At 35.2% G+C, this 21,112-nt stretch overlaps 1 protein-coding gene across 1 annotated transcript in view; it reads right to left on the bottom strand.

Moving 5' to 3' along the window:
* LOC141297990 (inhibitory synaptic factor 2A) overlaps positions 1-20,808 on the bottom strand; it is a 36,704-nt gene extending 15,896 nt beyond the window's left edge. Inside the window, exons 1-2 of the mRNA XM_073828480.1 lie at positions 19,595-20,808; positions 6,357-6,428 (exon numbers count right to left, since the gene is read on the bottom strand). Of these exons, the coding sequence (XP_073684581.1) occupies positions 6,357-6,428; positions 19,595-20,808 (1,286 nt within the window). The remainder of the gene's footprint in view (positions 1-6,356; positions 6,429-19,594) is intronic.
* Between the last annotated feature and the right edge of the window lie 304 nt (positions 20,809-21,112).

The following is a 21,112-nucleotide window of genomic DNA, read 5'->3' as shown; positions in this document are numbered from 1 at the left end:
TATGGTAGGGAGGAGAAATCTCATGACACAAACCGCAAAGAGCTAAGATCGCTGCTCTTCAATCTCAGCAGCTCTGAATCAATGCATGCCTGTCGTTCAGCAGCAGGATGTGTTCTTAACACTAGAGAGCGGACTACTCAGAGAACAAAAGGCAGAGTAAGTGTGCATGCAACATGAAGCAGTTGAAGTCAAAAGTTTTGCATACAATTGATTTCTAATACTGTGTTGTTACCTGAGTGATCCACAGCTGTCAGGTTTCACAAATTATCTGTATTTGAACCCTTTCCAACAATGACTATGATTTTGAGGTCCATCTTTTCACACTGAGGACAACTGAGGGACTCAATGCAACTATTACAGAAGGATCAAACACTCACTGATGCTTCAGAAGGAAACAATGCATGAATAGCTGGGGTTGAACAGAATGAATTTGAACAGAATGAAGATGTGTGTATTTTTCTTATTTTGCCTAAATATCTTTTTTTTTTTTTTTTTAAAGTACTGCCCTTATGAAGCTACAGAAGATACTGAGTTCCTCAGTTGTCCTCAGTGTGATAAGATGGATCTTAAAATCAAACAGTCAGTGTTGGAAAGGGTTCAAATACACAAAAATTATTAGTGGTGGGCCGTTATCGGCGTTAACGTGCTGCGTTAACGTGAGACTCTTATCGGGCGATAAAAAAAAATATCGCCGTTAATCTATTCTCAAAGTTGGGTTGGGAGCTGGGTCTAAAATACGCAAGATATGATGACTTTAACCTTGATATTTTAGTGCGGATGACGTATACCTAGTCGAATTGCACTGTAGGGGGCGAGAACGAGTCTTCAACTTCTGTGAAATTACCACATCAAATGAGACGTGCAAACATGGATGCAGCTATGAAGCCGCTTCAGGGCAGGTGCGTGCGTTGCTAGACCCTTTTTACTGGGGCACGTGCGTGAGTTATAATTTACTTTGATAATCCCGAAATAAAGACATTAAACTATATGCAACAACTGAATTGACGCTTCTAAAAGCAATGCAGTTTAACCCAAGACTATGCACGCAGAAATCCATGCCCGTGCACGTCTGTGTATTTAACGGCAATGAGCACGTCGTGCAGCCTTTTGCACAGAAGTACTTGGTTACACAAGTTTGTATAGGTAATTGTTGTAAATGCAATTGTCAAGCAGTTTGTGATGCATTTTGGAAACAGGAGATGAGCGCCTGATCTAATGCGCCACCTGGCCCGAAGACTGACTTTTAGTCATTATTTGGGTAGCACACATATTCTGAATGCCTTCAGCAGAATTCAAATTAGCCATTTTAATCTAGATTAATCTAGATTAATTCCAAGATTTAATCTGGATTAATCTAGATTAAAAAAATTAATCTATGCCCACCCCTAAAAATTATACATACTATTTTTATATATTTATAGTTTTGTCTCAAATAAATATTGCCTGTATAATACTGTGTTGTACTTAAAGGAGAAGTTCACTTCCATAGCAAAAATTTACAGATAATGTACTTACCCTCTTGTCTCATCCAAGATGTTCATGTCTTTCTTTTTTCAGTTGTAAGGAAATTGTTTCTTGAGGAAAACATTTCAGGATTTCTCTCCATATAATGGACTTCTATGGTGCCTATGAGTTTGAATTCCAAAAAGCTGTTTAAATGCAGCTTCAAAGGGCTCTAAACGATCCCAGCCAAGTAAAAAGAGTCTTATCTAGCGAAAAAATAGCTTTTTGTAAAAAAAAAAAAAAAAAAAAAAATTCAATTTAGATACTTTTTAACCTCAAATGTAGGGCTGTAGCGATACACTAATCTCACGATACGATACGATACACGATATTCAGCTCACGATACATATATATATATATATATATATATATATATATATATATATATATATATATCACGATATATATCACAATATTTTGCCAACGATACGATTCGATATAATTCGATACTATTCTATATAATTTGATACACTTACATCATTTTCTGATAGATTTAAAAGAGACAGAGTGATTTTGGTGACATCTTGTAAGTGTTTCATTTACTTGGATTGAATTAATTGAAATAAACTCAAAAAAACATCAGACAGCTTGCAAAATAAATGCTGGACAAAATTAATCAAAGATGTGTTGAGAAAATTAGTTCCATTTATTGAAACAGTGCAAACTGTAGCTTACAAGCCTTTGAAAAGTAAATAAAATGCAACATTGCAATTTGCAATTAAAGGGATAGTTCACCCAAAAATGAAAATTTGATGTTTATATGCTTACCCCCAGGGCATCCAAGATGTAGGTGACTTCGTTTCCTCAGCAGAACACAAACGAAGATTTTTAACAAAAACCAGTGCAGTCTGCCAGTCAAATAATACTGGTGGATGGGCACCAAACCTTTAAAAGTAAGCAAAAACATGCACAGACAAATCCAAATTACACCCTGCGGCTCGTGACGATACATTGATGTCCTAAGACACGAAACGATCGGTTTTTGTGAGAAACTGAACAGTATTTATATAATTTTTTACCTTTAATACACAGCCACGTCCATCTGTCCTGAGCACGAGCTTTGAACGCGCTCTTACGTAGTATACGCAAACGCAGTAAAGGGAAATCGGTTAAAAGTCCCGCATGAGTTTGCGCAAGTAGATGTAATCTTTTAGCTTTAAATTGGTTTGAACAATTAGGATAAGCGCAAGTAATTACCATTTTGAATAGCGGCTATACCCACAGTCTGTGTGCACTGTGTAAACAACGAGTGTTGTATACACGCGACAGATCGCTTCCGGTGTTTGCGTATTCTACTTCGGAGCGCGCTCACATGTGACGATCCGAAAGCTAACCTCCTGCTCAGGACAGATGGACGTGGCTGTGTGTCAAAGGTAAAAAATGATACAAATACTGTTCAGTTTCTCACAAAAACCGATCGTTTCGTGTCTTAGGACATCAGTGTATCGTCACGAGCCGCAGGGTGTAATTTGGATTTGTCTGTGTGTGTTTCTCTTTCCTCTAAAGATTTGGTAACCATTGACTGCCATTATTTGACTTCACCGGTTTTTGTTAAAAATCTTCGTTTGTGTTCTGCTGAGAAAACAAAGTCACCTACATCTTGGATGCCCTGGGGGTAAGCAGATAAACATCAAATTATATATAAAGGGATCCCTTTAAGCAGGCGGGTGCTGGATTTATATTCGCCGCCATTCTCTGAATATCCTCGCTCTGACTTGGTAAACAGGAAGAGGTAGACATCTGCGTCTGTGTAAAGTTAGTACGGGTAACTTGCTCTACAGCAACACTAGCGGCTGGCTGACCAAATCGCTCTTCCTGCAACGCGAACAGGGGTAAACAACACGGGGGATTAGAATGGGACGTATGTATCGATACTCGTGGCTAAAAAATCGATACTTTCTTTGGAAAAAAAATATCGAATTATATCGCAGAATCGATAAAATCCTCCAGCCCTACTCAAATGCTCATCTTGTCTAGCTCTGTGTGCACTCTGTACATTCCTGTTCAAGACATGGGAATGGGAATTAATGGGTTAGGGAATGTCGAAAAACTCCCATCCATTTTCTCCTCCAACTTCAAAAACGTCCTACATCGCTGTTTTACCTTTTTTTTTTGTAAATGCCGTTTAATCTTCTTTGCACATTCACTTTGTGAACACTGGGTCGGTACTTCTGCAGCGATGTAGAGCGATTTTAAAGTTGGAGGAGAAAATGAGATGGGAGTTTTTCAACATACCCTAACTGTCTTGAACCGGAATACACAGAGTTCAGGCAGAGCTAGACTAGATGTGCATTTGAAGTTAAAAAGTATATAAATTCTCAATAAAAAAAACAAATAACCAATCGTTTTGCTAGATAAGACCCTTCTTCCTCATCTGGGATCAGATTTAGACCTCTTTGACGCTGCGTTTAAACTGCATTTTGAAATTTCATACTCGCAAGCATCATAGAAGTCCACTATATGCAGAGAAATCCTGAAATGTTTTCCTCAAAGAACATAATTGGGTGACAAAGGTTGAGTGAACTTCTCTTAATTATATGCATATTATCTAAACTAATAAACGATCTAAAACGTATCAGTTCGCTGACATGAATGGGACTGATAGCTAATGTAATGATCCGTCAGGACTCTCCTGCGGAGAGTTTTGAGCGGGCTGCGTGTAATTAGATTGCATTTAATCCTTCCCTTCGCTTCTAAGAGAGCTGCTGAATTTGATTGCGTGTCTGTCGCTTGTCTTCTGCAGGGAGTCTCGTCTCCTCACAGGAGCCCGTGTCACTTTGATGCTTTCTATCTCCAGCACTGTTTAGCTGTCCTCAGAGACGCTGCTTCTCACGTTGATTTCCTTCCACGTCAGAATGAAAGCGCTGTTTTTTCAGCTTTGCATGCATGTTAAATGGGTAGTTCTCCCCAAAAATTGCACAACAGGTGTCATTGGAGTCTTTCGTGTGACTCATGTGCTTTCAAGTCTTGAAACACAGTCTTGCTTTCCACACAAGCTCTCATGACGATTGCTACCTGTCAATTACCCAGAATCCCTCATGCACGCACTTCAGCCATCATTGGTTGCTTTCTAAGAGACAAAAACACTTCACAGCTTGACCTTTACACACTCAGACACTTTTCTGCTGCGGTTTCTTGAGGAATATGAGTGTTTCTCATTTAAGTTCACTCAGCTGCTGAATGATAGGATGGTTGGTGTTTATTGTAGTAGTATTTTCTTGGTGTTTGAGTGAGCATCGAGGCTCTCAACTGTTCAGTGTCTTTAGGAATGAAAACTATAGTTTCAAGATCTCCAGGATGGACGCAGATCCTCAGTCTAAAGTGAACTGAAATTGAAGTTGTTTACTCTCATGCTGTTACAAATTATATTTGTTTTGCTATCGAACATAAAGGACAAAAAAAAGTTGAAACTTTTCTAATGTAATGAGTTCATATGCTGCAGATGTTTATATTATTTAAAAGTAAAGGAGTATAAATTTACTTGAGGATCAAAACTAATATTATTTTATTATTATTAGCAGTAGTAGTAATAGTAAGGTATATGTAAATATTTTTTATTATTTTAACTATTTAAAAATACTTAAAGCAAATGTAATTTACTTGAGGACCAAAGCAAATAGTTTTTAATGATGTATAATTTAAAAAATGTATATTTAATAATTCATTATTTTACAACAGTTTTATTTATTATTATTATTATTATTATTATTATTATTATTATTATTATTTGTACATTTATTTCATATTTGTTAATATTTTATTGTAATAAAAAAAAAACTTCATTATATATATATATATATATATATATATATAATGTGTATATATATGCGCATATATATATATATATATATGTATGTATATATATGCGCATATATATATATGTGTATATATATATATATATATATGTATATATATATATGTATATGTATATATATATATGTATATGTATATATATATATATGTATATATATATATGTATATATATATGTATATATATATATATGTATATATATATATATATATATATATATATATATATATATATATATATATATATATGTATATATATATATATATATATATATGCGCATATATGTATGTATATATATGCGCATATATATATATATATATATATATATGTATATATATATATATATTTGCGCATATATATATTTGCATATTTGTAAATGTTAAAAATATTATTATTACTATTATTTGTACATTTATTTCATATTTCTTAATATTTTATTGTAATATTTTTTTTGCATAATCTATATTTCATGATATATAGATTTTTTATTTTAAGGATTTTTAGATATTTCAAAATGTGAAAATAATAATAATAATAATAATAATAATAATATGTACATTTATTTATTTATTTTATTTTATAATTTACGGTAACATTTTTACAACAACTTAATGTATAATAAATTTTGTTATAAGGATTTTTAGATATTTGACAATGTGAAAAAAATATTATTGTTATTATTATTTCTTTAAATATCTAAAAATGCTTTAAGCTAATGAAAATTACTTGAGGACCAAAACTAATATTTTTTAAAGTTATTATTATTATTATTAATATATGGAGTGTGACTAAATAATGACTCTTTTAATATTCAGAGCTGTTCCTGCTCCACAACCAGATAATGTGCCGGTCTCTGTGACAAGGGTGTCCCACTAAGGTCCTTTATCGAATAGCCTACACCTTCCTGTCAGCGATAGTATTTCCTCTCTTTATCTCGTTCATTACTCACGCAATCTGTGATCAGACTGCAGTTGATCTTTATTAGCGCAGCACGCTGGTGTTTCTCAGCCGCTCGGGCCTTAAACAAAATACAGCAACCAACCTGTAAATAATGCATGCGCTGTTCCGACACGTGTCGCAGTTGGCCGTGTCCTGTCCGGTCCGATAGGAGAGCCTGTGAGGAGATAAAGAGAGAGAGGACGAGTCATTACACAGGCGTTTGGCCGCTCCGCCTCTCCGTTCGCCCTGTCCTTCCTCATTATCAGCTCACGGTCAATACACGCGGCGGGAAAGATACGTTAGCATTCCTCACACCGGCGTTCTGCAGAGGACATGTGGGACGCCGGCTGTGTTTGTGAGTGTAATCAGAAAGCGGAGAACACAACGGCCTTCAAATCCTGGTGTTTTTGCACCGCGACGCTTGAGAAATGTCAAATCGTGCTGCTTTTGACAGTGATTTTGTTTGCTAACGGGAGCTAAAATCTGCTGATGTATGTGACATATAACTCTGTTTCTGTGTGGTTTGCTGTCTATATAAGCAGCTGTCTTTTATGGTTGCTTCCTGGCTGGAAAGCAGACAAGAGACTTGACAATTTTACAATTAATTGCAATATTTAATGTTCACTGAATATGTTATATTCTACTTAAATGCACAGCAACAAAGCAAATGTTGAATAAATTAGGCTTTTTAAATCAAATAAAAAATTTAACCATTTAAATATATCTCGATTGCCATAATGATGGCATAAATGTAGGATTATTTTTTTTAATGCCAAATGTAGTGTGATATAAAGACAACTCTTTGTATGAAATGTTTTTAAAACAATTTTCTAAAATTTTAATCCTATTCCATTTTTATTTTTAAGTACCAATTATTTTTTTGTTTACTTAATTACTTCATTTATTATTATTTTTATTTTATTTTATTCATTATATTTTTTTATGTAAATATATTATTTTCAAGTACTAATTTTATGTATTTATGTATTTATTAATTTATTTTTCCCTGCAGCATTAGTCCAAATATATTTTTTCAAGTACTGATTGTATTGTATTGTATTGTTTTTATTTACTTGTTTGTTTGCTTCCAAATTTTTCCTGCAGTTTTATTTAAATATTTAAATACATTTTAAGTGACATTTTAATTTATTTATCTTCCCCTGCAGTTTTCATCAAAATATATTATTTTCAAGTATTAATTTTATTTATGCATTTATTTATTTTTCCCTGCAGTATTAGTCCAAATATATTATTTTCAAATACTAATTTTACTTATGTATTTAGTAATGTATTTATTAATTTTCCCTGCAGTATGTGTCCAAATGTAATATTTTCAAGTACTAATCGTATTTATTTATTTATTTATTTATTTATTTGCTTGCTTGCTTTAGAATTTTAATCAAAACATGTAATTATTATTTTTTTATTTATTTCCCCCCTGTAGTTTTAATCCAGATATATTATTTTTAAGCACATTTAATTATTTATTTACTTGCTTGCTTCAGAATTTTTTTCTGCAGTTTTAATCAATATATCATTAATTTTAAGTGCCCCCCCCCCTGCAGTTTTAATTTAAAAATATTATTTTCAAGTACTAATTTATTTATTTACTTACATCATTATTTTCCCTAGGGTTTTAATCCAAATATGTTAATTATTTTTAAGTACCAATTTTGCTAGTTTATTTCCCTGCAGTTCTAATCAAAATGTATTATTTTCAGGTACCAATTTTATTTATTTATTTATTTACTTCATTATTTTTTCCTACAGTTTTAATCCAAATGTTATTATTTTTAAGTGACACTTTTATTTATTCATTTAGTTATTTGTATTTACTTCATTTTACCCTACAGTTTTAATCCAAATATATTGTTATTAAGTACTAATTTTATTTATTTATTTTTCCTGGTGGTTTAATCCAAATATATTATTTTAGGTACTACTTTTATTTGCTTAATTACTTCATTATTTATTTCCTGCAGTTTTAATCCAAATATATTATTTTCAAGGACTCTTATTATTTGTTTTTTATTTTCTTCATTAATTTTCCTAGTTTTAGTCCAAATATTTTATTAGTTTAAGTAATAATTTTATTTATTATATATTATTTATTATTATTATTATTATTATTATTATTATTATTATTTATATTTTTAAGTATTGTTTATTTCGTTTTTTTTAAGTTTCTTATAATATTATAATATTTTGTTTTATTTCCTGTTTTTCATTCTACCATACACTGTATTAAAAAAACAAACAAAAAAAGTTTGTTAACCCTAAAACTCAATGCAATTAATGTTTCAAAATACAAGTAAAACACAATAAAAAAAAAATTAAAAAAATATATAAATCTTCATATTAATACAGTACACAGTGCCTTATTTTTATGCATTCTTTTTAAAGGGGCTATATGCAATTTTCTGAAATTTAAACTCGCGACTGACACCTGTGGCCAAAAAACGGAACTGCTTAAAGGTTAAATAAAAAGGTTATTGTTATGTTTATTTTGGGGAAAAAGTTGCATATAGCCCCTTTAAAGTGCACAACTTGGCCACCTTTTAAGTCTTAATTTCAGGAATGCACTTAAAATACTGTCTCCTTTTGACATTTAACCGTGTATAGAGTCCTTAGGAGCATGATTTGACATTGCTCAATGAAAAAATGCAGCTATGTCTATCGTACATGTAGTTTGCATGTTCACACGAGCCTCCAGCCTGCAATGAACATGAAACATGATCTGACAGGAGAGTTCAGGGGTGAGTTTAGTGCAGACCAGTGCAGACAGATTCCTTCCTAAAATCCTGTGGGTTCGTCCGGAGGGGTGTGATATCATTTCTGCTGGAGATTTGCTGGATGTGATCATCCTCACCTAAAATAGACTGAGCTCAGGGGGAAACGGGAAGTTCATTAACTGAAGCAGAGCTCCATTTCAAAGGTTCTTCATTCGTCAGATCTTTTCGGATGTTGCCCTCTAGTTTTTAGCTTTTTTTTTCAGCTGTAAAACTTTGTATGTAAATATTTGATTCAGCACGAATTATAATCAGCCCGGATGTGTGTGTAATGTTTGTTGAAGCGCAGAGCTGTGTTCCTGAATTACTTCATTGCTGTTTTGTACATCAGCAATCAGCTTCACGTCGGCGCTCTTAACAGCATGAAAAACAAAACTGTTATTCAAATGCTGAATAAATTATACTAGAATGCATCTCATTATAGTCACTTAACTGTCACTCACTGGAGGTTTGCACCGTTTCAAGTTTTCGAAATAAGTTTCTTCCGCTCACCGAAGGCTGCATTGGTGTGCTTAAAAATGTAATAAAATCAGCAAAATTATAAAATAATATTATTATTTAAAAAAACTGGTTTCTATTTAAGTATATTGTAAAGTGTAATTTATTTCTGTGATGCAAAGCTGAATTTTCAGAGTCACATGATCTTTCAGAAATCATTCTAATATGCTCTGAAGCAACTCTGTTTGTTTTGCTCTCAGTACAGTAGTCAGTGTTTACGTCTGATTCCTGGTCTCTCGTATGTGTTTGTGTTTGTCCTGTTTACTCTCGCCAGCAGGATTGTGCTGTAGTCTCTGAGCTAAATATTTCGAATGTTAATAAATGCGAAAACAAATAGCATAAATCTCCTTTCATCAACAAGTTTTTACTGCCGGTGGCAGTGTTTGGAGACATGGGGTCTGAAAATTCGAAGCTTCTCTTTCACTGTTGGCTGCTGTTAGTAATTACTGCCTGTCGTTGCAACGATTGCTTTGCTGGCAGGAATAAGGTGACCCGTCGACCCGTCCGATGGTCCTGCGATGGACGGCCAATGTCAGACTGACGGGAACCTGATGGAGTGATCAATAGCTCAGATGAGCCGTGTTGTCAAATCTGTCTGTCTCTCATTGCTGGAGTATTATGAGATGAATAGAAGTTAAACTGTATTGACAGCATCTCTGGCATCCTGTCGATTAGTACAGAAATTGATTTCAATTTGTACCGCAGTTTGCTAAAACAAACCAAAAAGTTGTGGGGTGACTGGAGTTCCATTGTGAACTTTTTTCCTATATCAATTTCCTAAATTGTTTATGAATTTTTACTTCTGTGTTTTATCGTTTTAATTGTGCTTGCATAAGTAATTAGATTTGTTATTATTATTTGGCACAATACCAGTCTCATCCAGCAGGCTGTTCACCCTAAGGTTAATGATGAAATATTATTGTCAAAATGCAAAAATGGAACAAAAACAAACAGGCAGTCTGAAAGGGAGAGAACAACCTAACAAGAGAAAGAGAACAGATGAATGAAATGAAAAACGAACTAATGAAAGGCCGACCGACTGACCGAAAGATAGAGAACAAATGAATGAAAAAAGAGAACAAGCAAGCAAATGAAAGGAAATAGAACAGATGAACGAAAGCAAGAATAGTCAAGGAAAGAGTAGAAATTAACAAATAAGAGAACAAACAAAAGAATGAACGAAAGAAGGAAAGAGAACAAATGAACGAAATAACCATTTAACAAAAGAAAGAACAATTAAATGAAAGAGAAAAACGAAAGAACACAAACGAAAAAGAAACTAATGAACGACAGAGAGAAAAAAGAACACACGGACAAAAGAGAACAAATAAAAGAACGCTAGAAAGAATGAAAGCAAACACGAACGAAAGGGAAAGAAAGAAAACATGAACAAAAGAGAAGAAACAAAAGAATAAGAGAACAAATATAAGAAAACGAACGAAAGAAAGAAAAAAAACAAAAGAACAAATAAAAGAACGAAAGAAAGAGGAAAACACGAACGACAGAACAAATGAAAGAAAAAGAACAAGTGAAAACAAATGAAAGAGAGAAAAACACGAACAAAAGTGAAAAAAGGAAAAGAGAACAAATAAAAAAACAAACCAACAAAAGAAAGAAAGACATGAACAAAAGAGAACAAACAAAAGTAAAAGAACAAATGAAAGAAAGAAAATAGATTAACATTAAGACAAACAAAAGAGAAAACAAAAGGGAACAAACAAAAGAAAAAGATAACAAGAAAAACAAAAGAGAGAAAAACACAAACAAAAGAGAACAAACGAAAGGCAACAAACAAAAGTGAAAGAATAAATGAACAAAAGACAAACTAGAGAAAACAAATAAAAAAAAACATGAAAGAGAACAAATGAACAAAAGAAAGAATAAGTGAACGAAAGTAGGAAAGAAAACAAACGAAAAAGAAAAAAGTGAATGAAAGAAAGAACAAACAAACAAAAGAGAACAAAGAAAAAAGAACAAATAGACAAAAGAGAGAAAAGGAGAATGACAGAAAAACAAAAAACAAACTAACTAAAAGAACGGAATGGAATGAACAAATGAAAGAGAGAGCAAACAAATGAAAGAACGAACAAAACAGAAATAAAGAACAAACAAGTGAAAGAGAACAAATGAACAAAAGGAAAAACTAATAAAAGAGAGAATTAACAAATGAAAGAAAAAACAAACAAATGAAGAAAATGAATAGAAGAGAGAATAAACAAGCAACATAAAGAGAACAAATAAAAGAAGGAAAGAGAACAAACAAAAGGAATGAGAACAAACTAAGGAAGAAGAGAATAAATGACAAAAGAGAGAAAACGAATGAAAGAAAAAGAACAAACAAAAGAAATGAATAAAAGAGAGAATAAACTAACAAAAGAAAGAAATAGAACAAACAAAAAAAGAAAGCAAACAATTGAAAGCATGTATTGAGTGATTTATATGTAGAAGTGCAAAGACGACAAAAAAGCAGTATTAGGCAAAACTGATTTCATGTCAGTTGTGAACCATCCAGGAGTTTGCGTTTCTCTCCCAATCCCCTTTATCCAGTCAGACTCAATTGCGGTTGCTTGGTAGACAATGCATTGTGACCTGAACCGGGCTGAGCAGCAATCGGCCCAGTGTGAAACCGCCCTGCTTCTCTGTGACTCAGAGAGATTCTGAAACAACAGTCTAGAGCTCATTTTGGCCATTCGCTGTCAGACAGCAGCCCACTCGGCCATTACGGCGATCTGTCTACGTCTCAGCGCCGCCACCCCTGAGCTCTGCACCGGCCTTCTTAAAAGGTCAAACTGCGGGGTTCATCGTGAAAAAGAGCGGGACACCGACGGCCATTTTGGCTCTAATGAGAGCATGTGAAGTGCTGTTTGCTGATGCGTGGGGTTTATCTGAGGCTCGTTTCCGTGCCTAATGGGGACAGTGATGTATAGCGCTGTTTCTGGCAGCCCGAGGTTGGACGGGAGGGCAGGAGGGAGGCAGAATAATGTTTGTCACAAGGCACCGGCTGCCGGCGGTGATCAGACCGAACCCTCTGGAGCAGCTGGCACAGCGCGGGAGGTAATGTGTTGCAATGTGAAAAGGAAGTCAATTATGTTGTATCCCGAAAGAGAGAAAGAAGACCTTTGGGACACGCGTTGAATTCTTCCACAAAGGGACCCTCTGCATATTATTTGTACAGATTGCATTGATTATCATTTAAATAGATGCACAGAGAAACAGTTACTGTCAGAAGTAATTATTTTCAAAGCTTCGGGTGACAAATATGTTCGCATGCCTAACTTAATTTTCAGTATGGATGAGTTCTGGACACTTTTTTTTTTTTTTTTTAAGCTCAGAAAGTAATTATTTTTGCCTCACATTTTAGCAAGGGCTGGTTATGAAGGTGTATAGAAATGTCAAGCAGCTGAGATATTGCTGCAACACGGTAGATATTTTATGTATTTTGTAAGATGTACTACTTATAAATATTTTTTTTTAACAACTATGTAGTTAATACCGATGTTTTATAACACTTTGAATTAAGTATTTGTGAATTGATGGTGTTATTGTAATTAGTTAATTCATATTTTTATATTATTCACTTTTTTATTAGTTTTTTTTTTTGTTATTTTAGTGTCTTATTGAATTTTCCAGTAATGTAAATATTCTTTAAATTATTATTTAGTTGAATGAAATATTTATAATATATATAATGAAATAATATTGAATAATTTTAAAATGTTGAGAAAAAATGCTCTATTTTTCCTCACACATTATGTCTAAAAGTGTTTAAATTATTGCATATATTTAACACACACACACACACACACATATATATATATATATAATTTTTTTTCTTTTTTTTTTCTTATACATTATAATGGTTATTTCCATTTAGTTAAACATTCTTTAATTTAATTCTGGATTTCTTTTAATATATTTATATTTTTAATTTGTGTATATATATATATATATATATATATATATATATTTCTTTTGAATTAAATAATTTCTAGTAAAACTATATTGGTATACATAAAATAAACAATATAATATTGTGTTTTATTTAGAAAGCATGGCCATTAATATTTAATAAAGTAATGTTGAATAATTGTAAAATGTTAAGAAAGATTATTTATCCTCACACATTGTCTGAAAGTGTTTAATTTATTGCATATTTATTTTTTTATTATTCATATTTTTATTGAATATGTTATAGTGCCTTTTTTTTTTTTTTTTTTTTTTACCTATTTATATTTTAATGTATGTATGTGACCCTGGACCACAAAACCAGTCATAAGGGTTTTCAATTTTTTGAAATTGAGATTTATACTTCATACGAAAGCTAAATAAATGAAGTTTCCATATGTTAGGACATGATCTTTACTTAATATCCTAATGAATTTTATAATTTTGGCCCATACATAGTATTCTTAGTTATTGCTACAAATATACCCGTGTTACTTAAGGTTTTGTGGTCCAGGGTCACATATTTTGTATAATTTAATTGCTTGTTGTGTGTTTTTGATTATTTACTAATGCACGCCACGCTTTTTCCTGCGATTCGTAGTTTAGCTACACAACCGCTAGCATTCTCTTTGATCCTGTAGCTTGTTTTTTAGTCAAACTTCTTTTTGCATACGTCTTTGTCTGCAGCGTGCTTTTGAACACGTTAAAAAGTACTACATCACGCCCGCGGTAATGTAACAGATGTAATTATGAATACATTCACCTGCGTCCTCCAGTCACACTGTCTTTTGTCACACGAATGACATTTCTGAGTGTGTGGAACGAGACTAATGTCGCGTATCCGCACAAGCATTAAATGTTTCTGCATTGCACTTTCACAGACCTGAGCTGGGGAATTGAAAACTCATTGCATTGCCTTGAGAATACATTAAAATATTACTTGAAGTGTAATATCTGGAAAAGCATTAGCCATAAGAAACCTCTGAGGCGTTTGCTCTGGTAATGTTGGAAAATTCCCTTTCTGAAAGCAAAGTTGAGTTTCATTTGTTTTTTTGTCAAGGTTTTTTTTAGTGTAAAGCATACCATTAGTGATTATACACTGATGATGCATTTATATTATGCAAAATGTTGTTTTGATCAGTCAGCGGTCCGTTGTCCCGTGATTCTCTGAGTTTGTGCTTGAGCGGATCTCTAATCATCTTCATGATGATGATGTCTAGTCTCCTGATCATCCTCTGGATCAGTTGTTTACAAAACCCTCTCTCTGTGACCTTAATTGTGCTTCAAGTATATAAAATAGACATGTAGTCTTGCAGGTAATTCATGACGTTTTTAATCAATGTCCTGGCGGTGTTCCAGCGCATGCATCCTGAAGCATCTTTAGGGAAATATGTGTGTGAATATGCGGCCCTGTGCAAACCTAACCGGTCTCTAACATTACATTTAGTCTTGTTTCTTTAAACTACATGCAAACTGATCTCATAAGGGGCTTACTTAATGTTGTACAGTTTTGTGGGTAAATGCTGAACTAATCAGTATGTTATGCTTAGCTGGGTGGGATAAAGCTAAATGCGGCATTGGAATATTTTAAAGCGAGAGTTTGGGCTGATTTGCATGATATCCTGCTGTGGGAATGAGCTGGTTTATCATTGATTGGCTCTGACTGTAAATATTCATCTGTTATGCATGTAAATATCCCGCTTGTGTAACTTACTAGTGAATCTCCATGATATTTCCCATTTGGACCTGATTATTTGATCTAAATCTTCTCCTTTGTGAGGTACTTGTACATTTTAATCGTCTTTTTCTTCTTTCTTAAAAAAGCTTTATCATTGCTTTATGTCTCTGCTCCGCTTTGGACTGGATTCAATTGTTAGATTAAATAGCTACTCTTGAAAATAGAAGGCGATTTTGGCATCATTACATAAGTGGTGTTTAGAAGGCCTCCAGCAAATTTCCAGGTTGAGTCTGAGGTGATAAGTCAATATGGAAAAAGAGCGCTGCCCTGAAAGTATTGCTTCCAACCAAAGATGCACTTATCCATTCTGATTAGACCTGCTATAGCAGTCAGTTTGAGAACCTAACAACTCTAGGGGTTTATTTAATGTTTAGAAAACCATAGAGACAATCAAAGTAATCAATCTTTAGGTCAACTTCCCCAACTGTATACATTGGTTTGTTGGTACTTTCAGCTTGCTGCCCTTAAAGTCTTACGAGCCAACCAAAGATGCACTTATCCAGCCTAATTAGATCTCCTATAGCTATAGAACCAAATAATGGTTCTCAAACTGATGCAATGTTTTCATTGGAATAGTTTCTTGTATCCCATGCATAAATGCATTAGAAACTAGCAAAGCAATCCATCTTGAAGTCAACTTTCTGAACATTGTGGATTATTGGCGCTTTCAGCACATTGTAGTTGGTGTGCATTGGGAAACCTGTGTGGAAATTCAATTATGTTGTCACAGAATTTCATATTTATGAAACAGTGCTTCCCTTTAATGTCTTGCTAACCAACCAAGATCTATTCATCTATCCTAATTAGGCCTGTTATAAAGTTTGAGAACTAAATAATACGTTGGACTAAAGTAATGTTTCCGTTTTTAAGTAGTTTCTTGTATCCTATCCATAAATGCACAGAGACAACCAACATAATCCATCTTTAGGTCAACTTTCCAAAAAAACATACTTTGTGGTTCACTGGTGCATTCAATACATTGCAGTTGGCATGAGTTGTGGATGTTTGGGGAAATGCAATTATGTTTGTTGCAATTGTTTTGCCGCAGAAATTGAATGCTGCCCATAATGTCTTGCTTACCAACTAAAGATGCACTTATCCATCCTAAACTAATGGTTCTCCATTTGATGTTATGTTTTCATTGTTGGAACAGTTTCTTGTATCAAATGCATTGGAAACGAGCAAAGTAATCCATCTTGAAGTCAACTTTCTGAACATTGTGGTTTATTGGCGCTTTCAGCACATTGTAGTTGGCGTGCGTTGGAGAAACCTGTGTGAAAATTCAATTATGTTGTCACAATATTTCATATTTGTGAAACTGTGCTTCCCTTAAAGTCTTGCTAACCATTCATCTATCCTAATTAGGCCTATTATAGAGTTTGAAAACTAAACAATATGTGGGACTGAAGTAATCTCTCTTGAAGTAGCTTCTTGTATCCCATGCCCAAGTAATCCATCTTTAGGTCACCTTTCCAAAAAATGTACTTTGTGGTTCAGTGGTGCATTCAATACTTTGCAGTTGGCATGGAGTTGTGGATGTTTGGGGAAATGCAGTTATGCTTGGTCTTTCTTACCAACTAAAGATGCACTTATCCATCCTAAATAGACCTATAGCTATAGAACCAAATAATGGTTCTCCAGCTCATGTAATATGTCATGTTTTCATTGTTGGAATAGTTTCTTGTATCCCATGCATACATGCATTGGAAACTAGCAAAGTAATCCATTTTAGGTCAACTTTCTGAACAGTGTGCATTGTGGTTCATTGCCACTTTCAGCACATTGTTTTTGGCGTGTGTTGGGGAAACCTGTGTGGAAATTCAGTTATGTTGTCACAGAAACCAAAGTAATCCATCTTTAGGTCAACTTTCCAAAATATGTGCTTTGTGGTTCACTGGTGCATTCAATACATTGCCGTTGGCATGAGTTGTGGATGTTTAAGGAAATGTAATTATGCTTGGTTTAATTGTTTTGGTTCTGAAATCGAGTGCTGCCCATAAAGTCTTGCTAAACCAACCGAAGATGCATCAATCCATGCTAATTGCATCTACTACACCAGTTTGGGAACCAAACAATGCATTGGACTGAAGTAATGTTTTCTATTTTGGAACAGTTTCTTGAATCCAATGCATAAATGCATAGAGATATCCAAAGTAATTTATCTTTAGGTCAACTTTCTGAAAAATTGACATGGTTCATTGGCACATTCAGCACATTCCAATTGACATGGGCTGTAGATGTTTGGGGAAATGCAATTCTTTTGGTGCAGAAATTGAATGATGTCTGTATAGTTTTGCTTACCAACCAAAGATGCACTCATCCATTAAAATTGGACCTACTATACCAGTTTGAGAAACAAACAATGCATGGGACTGAAGTAATGTTTTCTGTGTTGGAATAGTTTGTTGTATTACAAGCATAAATGCATTGGTATTTCCAAAGTAATCAATCTTTAGGTCAACTTTCTGAACATTCTGAGTGTGCATTGTGGCTTGCTGGCACTTTTAGCACATTGTATTTGGCGTGCGTTGTGGATGTTTGGGAAAACCTGTGTGGAAATTCAATTATGTTGTCAGAATTTCATATTTGTGAAACAGAGTACTTCCCTTAAAGTCTTGCTAACCAGCCAAAAATGTATTCATCCATCCTAATTAGGCATATTATAGAATTTGAAAACTAAATAATATGTGGGACTGAAGTAATCTGTCTTTAAGTGCTTTCTTATATTGCATGCACAGAGACAACCAAAGTAATCCATCTTTAGGTCAACTTTCTAAAAAATGTATATTGTGGTTCATTGACACATTCAACACATTGCAGTTGGAAGGAATTGTGGATGTTTGGGGAAATGCAATTCTTTTGGTGCATAAATTGTGCTGCCAATATAGTTTTGCTAACCAACCAAGATGCATTTATCCATCCAAATTGGATCTACTATTGCAGTTTGAGTACCAAATGTTTACAATGTTGGAATAGTTTATTGTATTGCATGCATAAATGCATGGGAAACTACCTAAGTTAATCCATATTTAAGTCAACTTTCTAAACAGTGTGCACTGTGGTTCATTGATGGTTACAACACATTGTAGTTGGCGTGCGTTGTGGATGTTTGGGGAAACCTGAGTGGAAAATTCAATTATGTTGTCAGAATTTCATATTTGTGAAACAGAGTGCTTACTTTAAAGTCTTGCTAACCAATCAAAGATGTATTCATCCATCCTAATTAGGCCTATTATAGAGTTTGAGAACCAAACAATGTGTGGCACTAAAGTAATGTTTTCTGTCTTGGAGTAGTTTCTTACAACTTTATGAAAAATGTACATTGTGGTTAATTTATGCTCTTAACATATTGCAGTTTGCATGAATTGTGGAAATGCAATTCTGCTTGGTGCAATTCTTTTGGTGCAGAAATTAAGTGCTACTGTACTTAGTCTTGCTAACCAACCAAAGATGCACTTATTTCATCCAAATTGGATCTACTATATAAAGCAGTTTGAGAACCAAAAAATATTGTCTTCTATGCATAAATTCATTGATATTTCCAAAGTAATCCATTTTTAGGTCAACTTTCTGAATAGTGTGCATTGGCTCACTGGCACTTTTTGCACATTGTAGTTGGCATGCATTGTGGATGTTTGGGTAACCTGTGTGGAAATTCAATTATGTTGTCAGAATTTCATATTTCCTTAGACTTGCTAACCAACCAAAGATGTGTTCATTCATCCTTATTATAGAGTTTGAGAACTAAATAATATGCTTTACTGAAGTAAAGTTTTCTGTCTTAAATTTCTGTCTTAAACTTATTTTTTGTTAACTAACCAAAGATGCTCTCATCCACCCTAATTGTGCCTACTATTGCAGTTTGAAAACCAAACAATGCATAGGGCTAAATTAATGTTTTCATTGTTGGAATAGTTTCCTGTATCCAGTGCATAAATGCATCCAAATGAGCAAAGTAATCATCTTTCGGTTAGATTTCTGAACAGTGTACATTGTGGCTCGTTGATGCTTTCAACACCTGTGGGGAATTGCACTTGTGCTTGGTGCAGTTCTGTTGGCACAGAATTTTATTGGAATGATATAGTGCTTCCTTAAAGTCTTGCTAACCAACCAAAACTGTACTCATCCATCCTAATTTAGACCTACGACAGCAGTTTGAGAACCGAACAATACGTAGAACTGAAATAATGCTTTCTCTTTTGGAACAGTTTGGTCTATTCCATGGATAAACGCATTGAGAAACAACCATTGTGGTTCGACACACTGCATGTTTGGTGAAGCCTGTGGGAAATTGCAATTCTGCTTAGCGTGGATCTTTTGGCACAGACTGCCATTTTACTCTTTGCATGCTGGTTAATATAAACGTCTTACCCTTCTCTATGAGCTTCTCCTTTTTCCAGCTCCTGAATGACGCCCAGCAGCACTTTTATGGTTTCCTGGCTGGAGCTGATCATGTTTTCCATAGCCTGCAGCTGCGCTTTAACATCCCCATCCTGATTGACAGGCACTATCTGCTTGCACGCCTCATTATCCGATTGTAAAGTTACCGATCCAGTACCGCCGCCTCTGCAAGGAGGCGCCGGCATAGGAACGGCTGTTGAGGACACCGGAGTCACCGTTGCCACCTCCTCCATGGCACGCAGCGGTCGAGCAGACAGCGTGCCCACGTGGCACTGGACCTGCGTAGTGCAACTGGTCCGTGGCAGCGTCTGCGACTGCAAGCCATTGAGCTGCAGTGTCTTCTTGCGCTTGCTCCGCTCAGACGGACTCTCCAAGCACTCCACCTGTGTCAGAGAGTTCCACGCGATGGGTCCCGTCACTTTGGAAGAGGAGGAATCCTCTAGAATATTCCCACCGCTTTCCCCAGAGTTCAGCAACTGCAGCTTGCCTGAGCGATCAAGTGTTTCGCAGTCTCTCTGGAAGCCCTTACTATGTTTTCTTCTGACGCTACAAATCTGATAGTCCGAGTTGTCCGTGGACCCATCGGGTGGACAAGGGAGAACAAGAGCGTCCGAACACAGCCCGTCCGTTCTCTCTAGACAGTCCCTGGCTTGTGGATGTTGCTCTATAGTTGCGACGCACTTGCTGGTGTGCATTAATGCTCTTGTTTTCCTCACGTTTTGAGAGGGCATGCACTCCCTACCAGCCTCGGTAGCTTTCGCCCTCTTTACATCGATAACAAAGCCGTCGTCCTGGTCTTTACAGCTCTCCACCACAGCGGCATGCTTGACCGTATGTCCTTTCTTCCGCTCAAACGGAAAAGTCTGGTAGCGCTTCCTAAGATCCGGCGACGTTTGCACTCCGGTGCTTTTGGTGACGTTGGGGATCGAACGCCGAGCCGGAACGGTCATGTACTTGCGGTACGCGACCTTGTAGACCGGCTTCCCCCCTCGGGCCGCGGCAGCCTGTTCGTTCTGCGCCTCGCAGATGTCCTTGAAGCGCACCTGAAGGGCTTTGTTGCGCTTGCGCACGTGCCGGCTTTCGTCCGACGATCCTTTGACCTCCAGGGCCATGGAGGCCGCCGTTGCCTCTGAGTCCGACTCAGAGTTGGTGAGCATGCATTTGCCAGCGTCCTTGCTCACCATGGTTCCTGCAAACACAACCAGTTGAGATATGATTAGTTGGTGGTTTTAGCACCTGTATCTCTCATGTAATTGTGTTAGTACATTAAATGTGAAAATAATCAGTCATGGAACCACAAAAGGCTACAGCTGCAACATCCTTCATCCCTAGACTCTATGAACGTTTCATATAGCGAGTTAGCGTCCTTGCCCTCGCAAACCTCCTCGGCTTGTTTGCAGAGAAATTTATGGAGCAATCTCACGAGTGTTGTCTTAGCCCGTGACTTGTTTGTCTTTGACAGTTAATTGCATCCCTTAATCTCGTGTG

The sequence above is a fragment of the Garra rufa genome, chromosome 22, assembly GCF_049309525.1.
Source record: "Garra rufa chromosome 22, GarRuf1.0, whole genome shotgun sequence".
Classification (NCBI taxonomy): Eukaryota; Metazoa; Chordata; class Actinopteri; order Cypriniformes; family Cyprinidae; genus Garra; species Garra rufa.
This window is presented reverse-complemented; position numbering and strand designations above follow the sequence as displayed.